We start from the raw sequence: 17,388 nt of genomic DNA on the forward strand, positions 1-17,388 counted from the left end.
ATAAAAAAAAACAACATGTTTTGGCAAAAAATATAAAGGACTACTTTGTATCCTTCCAGGATAGGCAGCTTGGCACTATTACATGCATCTTTATTCAAAATTGTTAAATTCACTGAACAGTTAAGTTAAAACTCACTAAGGTTAAAATTCACTAAAGAAACAGCTTGCTTGGGCGCCTGGGTGGCTCAGTCGGTTAAGCGTCTGCCTTCCAGCTCCGGTTGTGATCCCAAGGTCCTGGGATGGACCCCCACGTCAGGCTCCCTGCTCTGCAGGGAGTCTGCTTCTCCTCCTGCCCCTCACCCTGCTTGTGTTCTCTCTCTCTCTCTGTCTGTCTCTCTCTCTCAAATAAATAAAATCTTAAAAAAAAAAAACTTGCTTTATAAAATATGAAGAATCTGAAGAACGTTACATGAAGGCAATAATAGACTATATTATACTTTAGTATAGAAGAATGATGCAATATTTAAATATATGTGAAATTAACTATCTGGGTTTTTTTTTGTGAAAATTATAGTTTTTCACTTGTCCATTGAACAAATATTGATTGGACATCTATTATGTGCTAGGATAAAAATAAAAGGATAAAAATAAAAGGTAAGAACTTATGCTCTCATGGAACTTAAAATCCCATAAAAAAAAATCATCCAGTTTACACCCCATTATTTAAAAATTTAACATTTTTATAGGAAGGAGAAGATATACAATTGACAGTTCATTTTCTTTTTTTTTAATCCTTTTTAAAAGATTATCCAGTATTATTCCTCATAATGAAAAAGATCTTTTCAGTCAAGAAAATAAACTTTAGTGGCAAATAAAAGAGAAAAGGACTAAAGTAAAAATAAAATGAGATTTTACTTAAGCTCCTTGTAATTTTAAATTTTTATCACATAATTATAAATTAAAACAATCTTTATGGGGGGGGGAGAGCTTAATAACATTAGTCCCAAGTCTTAAAACCACATATTTTAGTGTGGTAATTCCACTTCTAGGAATCATAAATGCAAAGATTTGGATATAAATGTGTGTATAATCATTTTAGAGAAAAACAAAAAAAACCCCAGATATTTGAGAAGAAGGATAAAACAATTACAGTTCATCCACATAACAGTCTACTATACAGTCATTAAAAAGATGTTTGCTGAGAAATTTTAAAGTAAAATGTTTACCATATAATTTTAAGTGAATAAAGCAAAATATAAAACCCTATGTATCCTAAAATTAACTATATGCACAGAAAAACAACCTATCAAAATTTTAAAAATCTATTGGAACTACAATAAAATGTTAACAGTTGTTATTTCTGGGTGAAAAATTGAAATTTCAAAATTTTCAAAGTCAAAGATTCTGAGGATTCCTGTGGTAAAGAAATACATTTGATTTTAATTACCAATCAACTATAAAATATATTTGACTTTTAATACACCAATTTGGTATAATCACCAATTCACAAAGTGCACAAAAAGGAAACATTAAATTCAAGTAAGTGGCTAACACTTGTGGTCTCCTGAAATTAATAATGCATTATATTATAATTGGCAATATTCCCATCTTAAGACATTTCTTTTAAACTTAAATATAACTAGGCAAGTGTGATTTACAAGTTTTAATTTCACACACTGAAATTTTTTCTCAAAAGATGTTGAATGCTTAATTTACTATTAAAAAATGTTCACAATTAACTACCTACTTGAGACAGGTTTTCTATAGCAAAGTTAAGTAGTAAACCTTCTGCAGAAATAATTTGGAGATATTTTTGTCGATGTAATAGTCTGACAGCAGAAGAGTAAAGTTTAGGAATCCAATTATAGAAATGTTGACTTCTCAGGAAAATTTTTATAATCTTAAGTGAACATAAAAAGCGACGTAAAAAAGTATTTTGACCAGGGCTAATCACTCTGGAGCTCATGAGTAACATCACAGTACACCATGGCCTTAGGCCAAGTAATAAAGTGCCAAATGGAAAATGGCACAAGTCCATGGATTGTAAATACTGTATCAAAAGAAAATAAAGGAAAAAAAAAATCTTTCATTAGAGCAATTAAAAATGCAGTTGTAGTACCAGTTCCTTTGATGAATAAATCAGTTCAGCAATTCCAAGAGTGGACAGCCACTGCTTAAACACATTCTCCATTGGCAGTAATTTTTTTTTTTTTAAAGATTTTATTTATTTGACAGAGAGACACAGCGAGAGAGGTAACACAAGCAGAGGGAGTGGGAGAGGGAGAAGCAGGCTTCCCGCTGAGCAGGGAGCCCGATGCGGGGCTCGATCCCAGGACCCCGGGATCATGACCTGAGCCGAAGGCAGACGCTTAACGACTGAGCCACCCAGGCGCCCTGGCAGTAATTTTAAGTTTAAAAAACTTACTGTGTTTCTTTAGTTCCTAAACTTTTTTAAACACTAAAGTGTTTTTGGATGGTGCAGTTGGTTTATAACCATATCACCCAAAATTTTCACATGTAGCATTTGATGACTTCTACTTGACCCATTATTTGATGCAACAGTAGCCAATAAAATACAGGTAAATACTACAAGTAAAAGTATTCATACCAATGTGCCCAAACTTTAGACCATAAATTCCAAAGAAATGGAAAACTTCTACTAATCCAACATCAATCATTCATTATTCCATAATTCCAGTTGTCAAATTATTCATACTAAATTAGCACATTGTGTTACACAGTTTTGGTAAAACCCCAAAGTTAAGCTGTAAATTCATTAGTGAATTTGAAAAAGTTTCAAAAAGAATTTAAAATCACATAAAGCTGCCTAAACTAGAAGCTAGTCCTTGGGGATGTTCCTGTCTCTAGGGCACTGTTTCCCACCTTAATTTACAAAACAATTGTGTTCTGTAGGAAGTTAACAAGAGTCTTTGCCACGTAAGCTTTTGCTAACTACCATAAAACCTAGTGGCTCAAAACCACAGACATTCGTCATTTCTGACAATTCTAAGAGTTAACTGGCTGGCTCTTCTGGTCTGGGTAAACTTCTGGCCTGGGGTGAGACAGTTAAGCACGGTGTCCGTCACATGTGTGACAATTGGCAGAGTGGCTGCAAGGAGGGGATCTCTGCTAAGAGGGCTCACTTCTGCTCCACATGGTCTCTCATCTTCCAAGACACTAGCACAGTTTTCTTAGCATAACTAATTCTGGGTTTCAAAGAGCAGCAAGAAAAGGCAAGCCCCAGTGCTTTCAAGCCTGATTGCATCATGATTGCTAATATTCTATTAGCCAAAGCAAGTTATATGGCCAAGTACAAATTCAAAGGATGGAAAGCTTGACTTCATCTCTTTTATTCTGGGAGCTACAAAGTTGCTGTGCAAAAAGGGCCAACATACAGTGATGGGAAGAATCTGCCGTCATTGTTTTTGCAATCTACCACACTGTAAAACGCAGAAGGTATCTGCTCCACACGGTCCAGGGCCAAATAAGTTTCCGTAATAGCTCTCTTTTGACACTGAAAAGCTCTGCAGCAAAGAAATACAACTGATTTTATTTAAACCAGTATTTCCCAGACTTATTTGGCTACAAAACACATTTTCCAAGAACATTCTTACAAGTAAAAACAAAAAAAGCAAAACAAAATAACAAAAAAAGTGAAAACAAATCCACTGATTTTGCCCCACTATATCATTCCACACAGTCTATTCCACTGACTTAATACCCTTTTAGTCTCTTTAAGTTTTGGGGGGGGTTTTTTTGTTTGTTTGTTTTAGCTTACAGCAATTAAAAAACATTAGTTAATGACCAAGAGAACTATTAATATATATACAATGGGGCAACGGCCACAAAACTATGCCTGGCTCTCTAAAAAGGCTCTAAGTTTTCAAATAACTGTAATGTTAGAGCTAGGGAGTATCTCGGAAGCAATAAGACTAACTCAAAAAAGAAAAACTAATGGAGTGGTATGACTGAAGCAAAGGGAAAGAATAGTCACAAAATTCCATTCTTCCATCAGAGCTCTCCTAAAACTGTCAGAAAGCAATCTGTAAACTTTCCTCAAGTTACACTAAGATATAAACATCCTAATGATCAAGCCAAATTTAACAGTCCATTCCCTATCCCAATATAATGTAGGACATGCCGTCAATGCTTTCTTTCAATGTTCATTTTCCAGAAATATTAATATATTCAAAGAGAATTATAAGGCCATTTTTTTCCAGAATGTTAGGCCCACTCGGGTGATAACTTAGCAGATGATTCACCCATAAAAGGTAGCTTCTGTTGCCCTTGTGGTGATTCAACTGTGTGTGAACTCTGCAAAGCATGTCAATGATGAAGAAAATGTAAAGGAACCTGAGGAAACACCAGGCATCAATAGTAGAGGCATCATAACTAGAAGATTTTTTTTGTTCTAAAATGAGCCTAGTAGACATTTTCTTTTAAGAGTAAATATACAATGAGCATAGAACCCAGGAGTTGCACTCTTGTGCATTTATTCCAGAGAAATAAAAATTTACATTTACACAATACCTGCACATGAATGTTTATAGCAGGTTTATTCACAATCATCCCCAACTAGAAAGAGACCAGATGTCCTTCAACAGATGAATGGTTAAACAAACTATGGTACAGCCATACCATGGCATACTACTCAGTAATAGAAAGGAACAAACTACTGTTGCACATAGCAACTTGGATGAATCTCCTGGGAATTATGCTAAATGGGGAAAAACTAATACCAAATGGTTGCTACTATACAATTCCATTTTATAGCACTTCTAAAATGACAGAATTTTATGGGGCGCCTGGGTGGCTCAGTCGTTAACCGTCTGCCTTCAGCTCAGGTCATGATCCCAGGGTCCTGGGATCGAGCCCCGCATCGGGCTCCCTGCTCCGCGGGAAGCCTGCTTCTCCCTCTCCCACTCCCCCTGCTTGTGTTCCCTGTCTCGCTGTGTCTCTGTCAAATAAATAAATAAAATAAAATCTTTAAAAATAAATAAATAAATAAAATGACAGAATTTTAGAAATGGGTGCAGGAACAAGCTAAGTATAGTTATGAAAGGGCAAAGCAAGGGATCATTATGGTGCTGGAACTATTCAGTATCTTGATTCTGGTGATGGACACACAAACCTTTATAAGTAATAAAACTGCACAGAACTAAACACACACACACACACACACACAGTACAAGTAACACCATGGAAATCTGAATAAGATCAGTGGTTATATCAATATGAATACCCTGCTTGTGATCCTATAGTATTGTTTACAAGACGTTACCACTGGGGGGAAAGTAAGTGAAGAATACAAGGATCTCCCTAAAGTATTTCTTACAACTGCACTGAAGCTCTAATTACATCCATAAAAATTTTAATTTAAAAAAAAAAGTTTTTTTAAAGTTTAGTCTAGGTAGGTTCTTTCCCTGGAGTCTCAGTTTCTTTCAGAGTTCAATTCCAACAGTGTAGCTAGCATGGGAGTACAAATGACTTACATTTGGTACATCAATTGCTACTTCCCTCATGGCACTGGGCCTGATGTCATTCATCCCCTGTAAGAAATCATTTAGAGTAATCTTCACCAATCCAGCCAGCTTGCTATCAGAGAGATTAGGTTGTTTCTTCAGGACTCTCCTTAAGGCATAAAGACCTGTAAAGAGAAAAATAATACAAGATTTATCTTCTGCCCCATAAATACAGACTAAATCGTTACCAAAAAATGAATAATGAACCCAAACTTCACACATATTATAGCATTTAAAATTGTGTGTGCTTGTGTGTGTATATATGGAGGTGGGGGGAGGTGCCTGACGAATATGGGAGATGAAGGCAAAACTCCAAATGCTTAGTTTGGGTGGTAAAAATATGACAAACTGATATGAAATATGAAAACACAGATACTTTATAAACATGAAATAATACTTACAAAACAACATCTGCAAAAAAAACTATTAAAGAGTTATCTAAATAACCTAGAGAATAACACACCTCTTGCCTCTGCCCTTTTTATTCACAAATTCAACCCAGAGTTATAAATTTTGTAAGGTATTGGCAGAACATCTTAAAGGAAATATTCAGCAGTTGGAAACTGGTTTTGGAACTCAAGAAAGAATCCAACTTTAGAGTTGTGTGCATACACATGAGATCTGGTATTACAGGAATAGCACAGACCTATAAAATGAGGCTGGAAAGAGACCAGGGATGAAAGAATGAGAGCTAAAGTCTCAATCTTAAGAAAGCCTATCATTTGAAAAGCCTAAAAAGAAATGATGGTTTTAAAAAAAGACAGAATACAAAGAGATGGAGGGGTGGAATCAGAATAGTAAAATACTGCAAGAGCCAAAAAGATGTTCAACCAAGTCAAATTTAGAGAAATCAAGAATAACTTAAAAGAGATCATGCTGACCTGGAAAGTGACAGATGCAAATTATTTGTTTTTGCTATTTGCTTGCAGTTTAAACCCTGACAGAACTAAATGTCCTAATTCCCCTTCCTTCACAGCTAAGTTGCCAGATTTAGAGCCCTTTGATCTGTGACAAAGACCTCTAGGCAGCAAAGTCCCTAGCTATGTGCTCTTTGCCTTGGCGTCTTTAATAAAGTGAGACTTTTGTGTTCCAGTGAATGATGAAGGTCCACTTAGAAGAATTCTGGTCTCAGAGACCCCTTAGAAATTCAGCCTAAATATCCAAACTTGTCCTAGGACAGGAGCTAGCTCCATAATGTTAACGGTCTTTTGTCTAAAACATGGATGCTATGCCTCCGTGAATTTTTTTACAAAGATAAAATGATACCATAACTATCATTTTACTTGCTTTCCTTTATTTGAACTTTTATAGAGAAACAGAAGCATTGATACAAGGAAAGCAGACAAAAATTCCCAAAACAGAAGGCTAGGTATCTTTGCTAGTAAGAAAAAAAAGTGAGTATCTCAACAATATTGAGAAAATCGATCTATAGTAATCTTTCCCAGGAAACTATCAATTATTTTCAATGTGAGGAAGGGGTTTGGAAAAAAAGACAATATATTGTTTTGAAAAGCATATACAATATTATAAGTGTATATTTATGAAATAGCAAAACATCTGTGATTTCAAATGCAAACTACAGAATTTAGAGCTGGGCAAAAATTTCTACATTTATGAAGATAGCAAGAAAAAAACAAGTAACTCCCAAAGACAGGAAAGGCAAAAAAATAAAGACAGGAGTTTTCAAAAGTTAAGAAATAGTAAAACAGAAAGACTGATTCTGTTATGAACATATCCAAATGATAGATAACATATATTTACCTACTATTTCTCACATAAATTTAAAATTAAAAGACGAAAGTGAGCCACTACTGAGCCTATCAATCAAGAGTTGAAAAATAAAGGTTTGAAGTAAAGTCATTCAAGCTAGTAAAGACAGTAGATTAAATCCAAGCACTTACTTTTGCTCCCTCCTAAAACCCCACTACAATGAGTATAAGGGGACTTTTTTTAAAGAAACATAAACCTGGAAGGGCAAACAGGAGAGAAAACAATATAATAGCAACAAAAATTTTGGAAACTGAACAGCAAATGAACAAGTAGTAACTGAACATAACTGACCCAGGAAATCTGACACACTAACATACAGTGAGAAAAATCTGAGAGGAACCAGATTTATGCCAATAGATGCCCCTCCTATTCACCCTACCCACGTATAATCAAAAAAGCTCAAAGTTGGACAGCATAAATCACTTCTGGAAAAAAAAAAAAAAAGAGAGAGAGAGAGAGAGAAATCAGGGTTAGAAATAGAAAAATGGAAGGTTAGGAGAGAAGTCTATTAGGAAGCAGTTAGATCATCAAGATCCCCACCCTAATTGCATAGAGTCAAATATCTTCTCCTGTACCCTACCTCTAAAGATGTCTTCTCTCAGTAACACAAACCATTTCTGAATTGAGGGGACCCAAAGTACAGCCAGAGACAAGGGAATCATATTGAATAGAGAAATTAGTGAGACTCCCCTCCCTCCTTCTCCACTCTGCTCTTCCCCACTGCTCCCAGAGTTTACTATCAGGATACACCTACCACATTATGTAGGTAAAAGATCCTTCTACACAGGTACCAGCCCAAGAGGAAAGACTAAGGATACTGACGGGTTCATTCACCCAAGGAAAGGGCCCATGCAGAACTCACTACACGGAAGACCACAAGCTCACAAGCCCCAGCAATTCAGACCACCTAATCAATTTTTAGGAACTCCACTCTCAAATATGAGAAAACACCCGAAGATCACCAGATATCTAAGGATGCCTTCTAACAAGCACTGTAAAGAAACAAAATACATAGAAAAAAAAAAAAAGCAACATAGAAGAGCCAGCGATAATGTAAGAAGAAACAAATACAAGAGCAGTGGTGCCCTGAAAGATGATTTGGGTAATTTAAGGACTGCAAGCAGCTGGGACCTAGAGAAAGGCTAGCAAGTTTTTGCCTCCCCTCCCGAAAAGAAACCAAGAACTATTCTTTAAATAGAGGTAAAGAATCTGCTCAAGATGAGTTTCTAATGAAGTAATAAGATCAACAAGAGATGCTGAGCAGAGGCTGAGATAACCCCAGAGCCCACTATGACCATGTAGAGGTAGCAAGGAAGGGAGCATGCAGTTAGTATGAAAGAGTACACAAAACACTCTACTTCTTTCTTGTAATTGTCTTCCTTTTCTGTTTATTTCTGCCCAATCTGTATTAAATATTTGTTTTCTAGAGCCTATTATTCTTTTTTTACAGATTTTTTTAGGGGCGCCTGGGTGGCTCAGTCGTTAAGCGTCTGCCTTCGGCTTAGGTCATGATCCCAGGGTCCTGGGATCGAGCCCCGCATCGGGCTCCCTGCTCCGCAGGAAGCCTGCTTCTCCCTCTCCCACTCCTCCCCCTGCTTGTGTTCCTTCTCTCACTGTGTCTCTCTCTGTCAAATAAATAAATAAAAAAAATCTTTAAAAAAAAAAAAAAGATTTTTTAATTTATTTATTTGCCAGAGCAAGAAAGCACAAACAGGGGTAGCTGCAGAGGGAGAAGGAAAAGCAGGCTCCCCGCTGAGCAGGGAGCCCTATGTGGGTCTCGATCCAGGACCCTGGGATAATGACCTGAGCCGAAGGCAAACACTTAACCATCTGAGCCACCCAGGTGCCCCTAGAGCCTATTATTTTTTAATTACAATGCCCGGCTTGTTATTTTTCAACCTTTCCTCATTTCTTTTTTTTTTTTTTTTTTTAACCTTTCCTCATTTCTAATTTAAGAATTTCAGGTTATAAATTCCCCTATAAGCATTGCTTTAGCTACATAGCACAAATTTTGATATATCTCCATTGTTCAATACTAAACAGCTTTTAATTTGCATATTATAATTCAATCAATGATTATTTAGAGTTTTCTAATTTCCAAACAATAAGATCTTCTAATTTATTGATTTTTAACTTAAATGAATTTTGGTCAGAGAATAAGGTTTGTATTAAGAAATTTTTTGAATTGTAAATTCATAAATGTTCTTTGTGTGCTTCAATATATATGTTTTTGGTTTCATTGTTCTAAACATGTATCCCTTAGGTCAAGTTTGTTGATTTTGTTGTTCAAATCTTCCCTATCCTCAACCACTGACAGAAATGCATTAAAATTCTCTCACTAAAATGGCTGTTTTGTTCATTTCTCCTTGTAGTTACAGGAAGTTTTGCTTATAAATTTCACAGCTACCTTTAAAATAGTTACGCCTTCCCAATGAACTGAACATTTTATCAATATGCAGAACTCATCTTTATCTGCAGGGATGCTTTTTGCCTTAAAATTATTTGGTCTAATATTAACATGACTATAGTATAATCCTTACCTTCTCCTTTCCTTGGGTTCTTTCAAACTGATTTTTGTTTTGTTCTTTTTACATTCCATTTTGCCTCCTATACTAGTTTTGAAGTTACACTCTTTTTCTATTATTTTAGTAATTATACTGGAAATGTTAATGCATGTATTTACATTAGAAGAGTAGAGTGAATCAAAGTGAAGTTAATCATGAAGCTGCCAAGAAATTAATAGGAAAAGTCAATGAGATAGATATCCCACATTATTTTTCTGTAGAGAGGGTTTTTAACATCTAGGAGGAACATGTTTGTTTTTTAAACCTCTATTTTTGTCCGTAGTTAATTCTGCTCTCTGTATTTCATTTGTATCTTTTTTTAAATATTTTTTTAAAGATTTTATTTATTTATTTGTCAGAGAGACAGAGAGAGAGAGAGAGTGCACAAACAGGGGGAGTGGCAGGCAGAGGGAGAAGCAGGCTCCCTGGTGAGCAAGGAACCCAATGTGGCACTCGATCCCAGGACCCTGGGATCATGACCTGAGCTGAAGGCAGACACTTAACCAACTGAGGCACCCAGGCATCCCTTCATTTGTATCTTCTTTTCTCTCTCACCAAAAATACCAATAGTATACTCCTGTCTCTTGAATGGACCTTGGTCTGACTTCATAACCTTAAAAATCTTTTCAAAGAATGAATTTTTTTAACTTTGTTGTTTTGCTCTGTATTCCATTAAATCTAACCTTATATTTTTAATTTCCCTCCTCTTGGGTTTATTCTATTGATCTTTTCCAAATACTCAAGCTGAATGCAGTTATTTTTAACCCTTATTTCCTAATAAAATATATTTATTCTGATTTCATCTTAGAGAATATTTAAAACAGAATTTTTACTAACATTCTATTCTTAATATCTAATTTGCTGTATGATGTCTTTTGTAGCTCACAGAGATTATTTAAATATTATCTGATTTAGTTTTCAATTGTACCACTTATTAAATTACTGACTTCTACCTTGAAAATCATGCTTCCATACCCAGCTCTGAGGCTGAGACTGCGAACTACTTTTTTGCTCCATGGTAGACTTTGCCAATGCTAGAGCAAAGCTGAAGAGGGTAGAAGGGACTTTATGTCCCACAGACTTCCCATCTGTTTGCTATTCCCGTGACCATCATTCTGCCAACCCTTAAGGGACACCAGCACAAACCGAGCAGTGCTACCTTCTCAGAACACTGAGTTAGCATTCAGAGTATCAGGCTGGTGCTCTTCAGGCATCTGAGTTACAGCTCATCTCCTAGGTTTTAATAATTTCAACTTTTCCCTTTGTTTTCCCAGCCTCAGGAGTGATAGCTCCTTCCTGTAGCTGCTACCTTCCTTTCAATTACCTAGTTAACAATTTTATAATTGGTTATCAATTTTTTTTAAAGATTTTATTTATTTATTTGAGAGAGGGAATGAGAGACAGCACGAGAGGGAAGAGGGTCAGAGGGAGAAGCAGACCCCCTGCCGAGCAGGGAGCCCGATGCGGGACTCGATCCTGGGACTCCAGGATCGTGACCTGAGCCGAAGGCAGTCGCTTAACCAACTGAGCCACCCAGGCGCCCCGGTTATCAATTCTTTATATGAAATTTTCTCTGTAAAAGTAACTGGTATGGGTTCTATCTCCTAATTGGATCATGACAGAAATAACAATCCCATGAGATTTTTTTAGAATTATCCTTTTTCTCTCTCCTGATTATATATATATTGACTGACGCTTTTAATAAGTGAGAGCAAAATCACTCAAACATTTTAGGAGGATAATGTAATTTGACTCCCCAAATCCAAATATGAACAAGAAAAAAATGTTTCTCCCTTATGGGCATAGGGCAAAAGTTCTAAAGAAGAAACTAGCTAACTAAATCCAACAGTGTACTAAAAAATCCATATATTCACAATCAAAGAGTTTATCTCTGAAATAAAAGGCCAGTTCATCAGAAAAACTATAAACCCACCACACTGACTGAATTGAGAGTAATTATTTTTACTGATCTAGAAAAAAAATATTTGGTAAGATTCAACATCTATTTGCAATGATAAAAATAATTTAAAAGGCTCTTAGCAAAGTGTATTTGATTAAGATTATATTCCAGAAATCTTTAACAAACATTACACTTAATGAAAAGACCTTATAGGCATTCTCTAAAATTGGCAACAAGACAAAGATGCCACTATTACTATTACTGGATAATTTCATCATGGAGGTCCTGGCTACTAAGAATATAAAAAAAATAAAAGTGAGAGAAAGGTAAAAGGATGGAAAGAGACAAAACTTCCATTATTTGCATGTGACAATCATCTAACCAGAAAAGCCAAAAAGATCAGAAGAAAACTAGTAGAATTAATAAGACAGTTAGGGGCGCCTGGGTGGCTCAGTCGTTAAGCGTCTGCCTTCGGCTCAGGTCATGATCCCAGAGCCCTGGGATCAAGCCCCGCATTGGGCTCCCTGCTCCACGGGAATCCTGCTTCTCCCTCTCCCACCCCCCTGCTTGTGTTCCTGCTCTCGCTAACTCTCTCTCTGTCAAATAAAGAAATAAAATCTTTAAAAAAATAAAAAATAAAAAAAATAAGAGTTAAACAAGGCTGAAGACTGACAAAAAAATTATCAATATAAAACTTCTCTACACCAAGAAGAGCAAATTTAAAAAACAATTAAAAAAAAAAAAGACACCATTTGCAATAATCACAAAAATGATATATTAGCTAGAAATTAACCTAACAAAAAAACATATAAGACCTCTATGGAGAAATTTTAATAAAGAGTAAGATATGAATAAAAGAGTGACAACATTCCAGGTTCTTGAATGAGAAAACAATACCATAAAAATATCCATTACATTCAAAACAATCTACTTATTTTAAATGCAGTCCCAATCAAAATGCCAATTGTATATTTTTGGTAAATCAGAATAAACTTTCTCTAAAAATAGGATTGGAGAATAAAGGCCTATATATAACTAAGTCAACAATAATGCAAGTAAATAAGTAGGATTTATCTTACCAGATATTAAGATATACTACAATTAGTAGTATTAAAAATAGCATGTAAAAGTTATAAAACCAAAGAGACCACAACAGGACACAGGGTTCAGAGACAGATCCATACATATATAAATTTAATATACGATAAAGCTCTGATAATCTATCACAAATCAGTGAAGAAAGCATAGAGTATTTAGTAGTTGGTAACTGAATAACGGGAAAATTGGTTCATTGTGTGACTCCCTAGGCACTGGGTCTCCAATGAATTATCCCCGTAGACAACATTTCATACATGCTGACTCAACTCATTGCTGGAGGAATTAAACATGTCTTATGTGTCTCCACTAGGAGAGAACTCTTAGAAGTTTGTACCAAGTTTCTTCCACACTTTGCCCCATGTGCCTTCTCCCTTTGTTGACTCTTCCTTGTATCCTTTGCACTGTAATAAATCACAGTAGTCAGTATAACTATATGCTAAGTCCTGTGACTCCTCCTGGTGAAGCATCAAACTTAGGCATGGTCATAGAGACCCCAAATATGTAGACAAATACAAATGAATAAGAATTGTATAAAACAACATTTGGGGGGTAAAGAGAATCAAAGTATTCCCAAAGTGTTTGTACTGTTTTTGCATTAATCTCTAATAAGTCAAGGAGACATAATACAATATGTAGGATAACCACTAAAAACAAATTAAAATGTATAATGAAAAAGATAACAGGAGAAAGATAAAATAATAAAAATACTTGCCTATTCCAAGAGAAGGCAAGAAAACAGGGGGGGGGAAACAGAAAAGGTGGGATAAATAGAAAGAAGGCAGATTAAATCTAAATATTTAAGATATAATCCAAATTTAAATGTATTATATACATGAATTAAGACTGACAGCACAGATGGATTAAAAAAATAACCCCTCCCCCAAATAAATAAAACCCAAATTTGTGCCGTTTATAAAAGATGTATTCTAAAAATACAAAGATGGAAAGACTGAAAGTAAAAGAATAGAGAGGGATGGTGCCTGGGTGCCTCAGTCGGTTAAGCATCTGCCTTTGGTTCAGGTCATGGTCCGAGGGTCCTGGGATCAAGCCCTACATCAGGCTCCCTGAGCATGGGGACTCTGCTTCTCTCTCTCCCTCTGCCTCTCACCCCTGCTCGTGCACTTGCTCTCTCTCAAATAAATAAAATCTTAAAAAAAAAAAAAAGAGAGAGAAAGAAATACCATGCAAACAAAAAAGAAAAAAAAAGAGTGCTCCTATATTGACTATCAAATAGACTTTAAGCAAGAGGTATTACTAAACATTTCAGGATAATAAAAGGGTCAATCCACCAAGACTATATAAAATTCTAAATTAATACATACCTAGTAACAAAAGTCTCATGATATAAAAAGCAAAATTAAGTAGAACTGAAAGGAGAAATGGACAAATGTGCAACTCACAAATTTTAACATATTTCCCTCATATACATTTATAGATATATAAATATACACATTTATAGAAGATATAAAAATAAAATTAGCCCACTTACCCTAATAGGCATATATAGAAAAAAAAAATCTAAAATAGTAAAATATCCATGCTTTTAAGAGTACCTGGAAGGTGTACCAAAACTGACATATGCTGAGACACAAAGCAACTCTCTGTATATTTTAAGTAGTGAAATCAAAAAGTGTATGTTCTCTGACCACAGTAAGAATTAATATTAAAAATCAGTAACAAAAAAATACCAAAAAAATACATTACGTATTTGGAAATTAGTCAATATATTACCAAATTACTCATGGGTCAAAGAAAAAAAATCAAATAAACATTATAATTTTTAAGAACTAAATAATAATGAAATATAACATGAAAATTTGTGGGATGTTGTTAAAGCTGTACTAAAAAAAACAGTGATGGGCATAATGCACATATTAGGAAAGAAAAAAGGCTGACAGTCAATGAGATGCTCATCTTATAAAATGAAAAATAAAATACACCAAAAAAGAAAAACAGTAGGAGGGAAATAATGAAGTTAATGAAATAGAAAACAAATATATAATTTAAAAAAATTAAAGCCAAAGTTTTATTCCCTGAAAAGGCTAATAAAACATATAAACCTATGGCCAGATGAATCAGGGCATGGTCTCACCAGTGTGAGAAAAGACACATTACCAATATCAAGAATGAAAAATAAGACATCACTACAGAACCTACAGATACTGAAAAGCCAGTAACAGAATACTAGGAATAACCTTGTAGCAAATAATTTGAAAATTTACATGAAATGAAGAAATTTCTAGGAGAAAAAGCTTATCAGAACAAACAAAAAAAAGTACATAACTGAATATTCCAATAGCTATTAAATAAATTTATTCTGTAATTAAAACTTTTTTCACAGACAAAATTCCAAACACAAATGGCTTCATTGGAAAATGTTATGTAGTATTTAAGGATGAGTATAACACTAAGCTTACAAAAACTCTTCCAGAGAAAAATAAAAGCCAGAAAAATTCCCAAACTGACTCAGCATAGCTGCGTTCCTCAAATCTTAAGAGTACATTATAAGTAAACAAAATTAAAAATGAAGCTCTCTCATGAACATATGTGCAAATATCCCAACCAAAACATCAGCAAAAATGTAAATAAAAGATTATACATCATGACAAGATGGCTATGTTCCAAGAATATGAGGTTGGTTTCACATGTGAAAATCAATGAACACCATTCTCCATATTATTAGAAGAGAAACAATATTGATTATTTCAAGAGACACAGATAAGTAATATCATAAAAAAATCAACAGTTAATTATAAAAACCAACCAGGACTAGATGGAAATTCTTTACTAGAATAGCTACAAAAAACATGGAGTAAATATAATTCTTAACTGTAAAATGTTAGAAACTTTCTCCCTAGGATCAAGAATGAGATAAGAATAACGTATTACTTATAACTAAAGACGATGTTAGAAATCCTAACCAGTGCAATAAGGCAAAAAAAGAAATAATAAGCATAGAGATTAAAAAGAATGAAATAAAACTGTCATTATCATACACTCTGTATGTAGACTGTATACATGTATACATACAGTCTATATGTAGACTGTATACATGTAAGGCTATAACATAATCATATACATAGAAAACTCAAAGAATCTATTTATACACTATTAAGACTAATAAGTGAATTTATTAAGGCAGGCAGACACAAAGTTAATACACAAAAATTTACTTTTCCTAGGTAACAGCAAAAAACCCCCAAAACTACAAGTAAAATTACTGCATTCAAAAAACCCTAAATACTTAAGAATAAATATAATGAACATTATGAAAGACTTCTTCACAAAAAACTTTGAGAGAAATTGAAGACCTAAAATAAGTGAGGGGATCTACCATATTCATGGACTGCAAAGATGTTAACTTTCTAATTCTCCCCAAATTGATCAAGAGACTTAAAAATTCCAACTGAAATCCAGTTTGGGGTGGGGGAAGCCTACCAAGCTGATTTTTTTGTAAAGATTTATTTATTTGAGAAAGAGAGACAGACAGAGACAGAGAGGAGCAGGGGCGTGGGGAGAAAAAAGGGAGAGAGAAACCCAAGCAGCCAGGCTGATTTTTCAAGTTATAAGTAAATGCAAAGGGCTAAGAACAGTCGAGACAACACTGATGAAGAAGAAAAAAGGAAGGCAGAGTACTTATGCTCCAGAAATTAAAGCTTTTAATAAAGCTGAAGTGATTAAAGACATTTCAGTAATTCACACAAGGATAAAGAGGTCAAAGAAACAGAACAGAGAATTCAGAATAAACTCAAACTCTTGATTTAGGACAAAGGTAACATGCAGAGCAAGGAAAGACAGATGCTCATTTCATTAACTGGTGCTGGTAAAACTGATTACCTACATGGAAAAAGGGTATAAATAATAGATGGTAATGTGAAAGACAATAAAACATCTTTAGGATTAAAGAAGATAATATAAAATATTCATGACAGTGGAATTAACATAGATTTCTTTTTTCTTTCTTTCTTTCTTTTTTTTTTTTAAGAGAGAAACAGAGTGCGTGAGCAGGGTGGGGCACAGGGAGAGAGAATCTTAAGCAGGCTCCATGCCCAGCACGCAGAGTGAAACTCAGGGCTTGATCTCACAACCCCAAGATCATGACCTGAGCCAAAATCAAGAGTCAGATGCTTAACCAACTGAGCCACCCAGGTGCCCCGACAGATTTCTTAAACAGAATTCAAAAATCACTAGTCACAAGGGAAAATACTGATAAACTGGTTTCATTATATTTATATACATTATAATAAATATATTATATAGTCACAAACTTCTGTTCCTCCAAAGAGAATATGAAGAGAATAAAAATCAGAAGACATTAAAATATACATATATATATCCAAAGGTCTCATAACCAAACTATATTAAGAATTCCTACAAATCAATGATTTTTTTAAAAAAGCTACACAATGGAAAAATTGAATACATACCTGAATAGTAAAAAAAGTTCTGTGAATTGTCTATACAGAAGCCTTTATTAGTCTTAGTATCAGTGAGGACTTAGTAAATAAGTTGACTTGTGTGCAAAATATACTACACTTTGCACAGTATGTATTGTGTATACGATTTACAGTCCTCACAGTGAGTTTTCATTTTC

At 34.7% G+C, this 17,388-nt stretch overlaps 1 protein-coding gene across 2 annotated transcripts in view; it reads right to left on the reverse strand.

Annotated features, from left to right (window-relative positions):
* SPATA5 (spermatogenesis associated 5) overlaps nucleotides 1–17,388 on the reverse strand; it is a 340,134-nt gene that overhangs the window by 291,560 nt on the left and 31,186 nt on the right. For both annotated transcript variants that reach the window (XM_021681474.1, XM_021681475.1), the window contains one exon: nucleotides 5,433–5,587. In XM_021681474.1, coding sequence (XP_021537149.1) covers nucleotides 5,433–5,587 — 155 coding nt within the window. The remainder of the gene's footprint in view (nucleotides 1–5,432; nucleotides 5,588–17,388) is intronic.

The sequence above is a fragment of the Neomonachus schauinslandi genome, chromosome 2, assembly GCF_002201575.2.
Source record: "Neomonachus schauinslandi chromosome 2, ASM220157v2, whole genome shotgun sequence".
In the NCBI taxonomy this organism is placed as follows: Eukaryota; Metazoa; Chordata; class Mammalia; order Carnivora; family Phocidae; genus Neomonachus; species Neomonachus schauinslandi.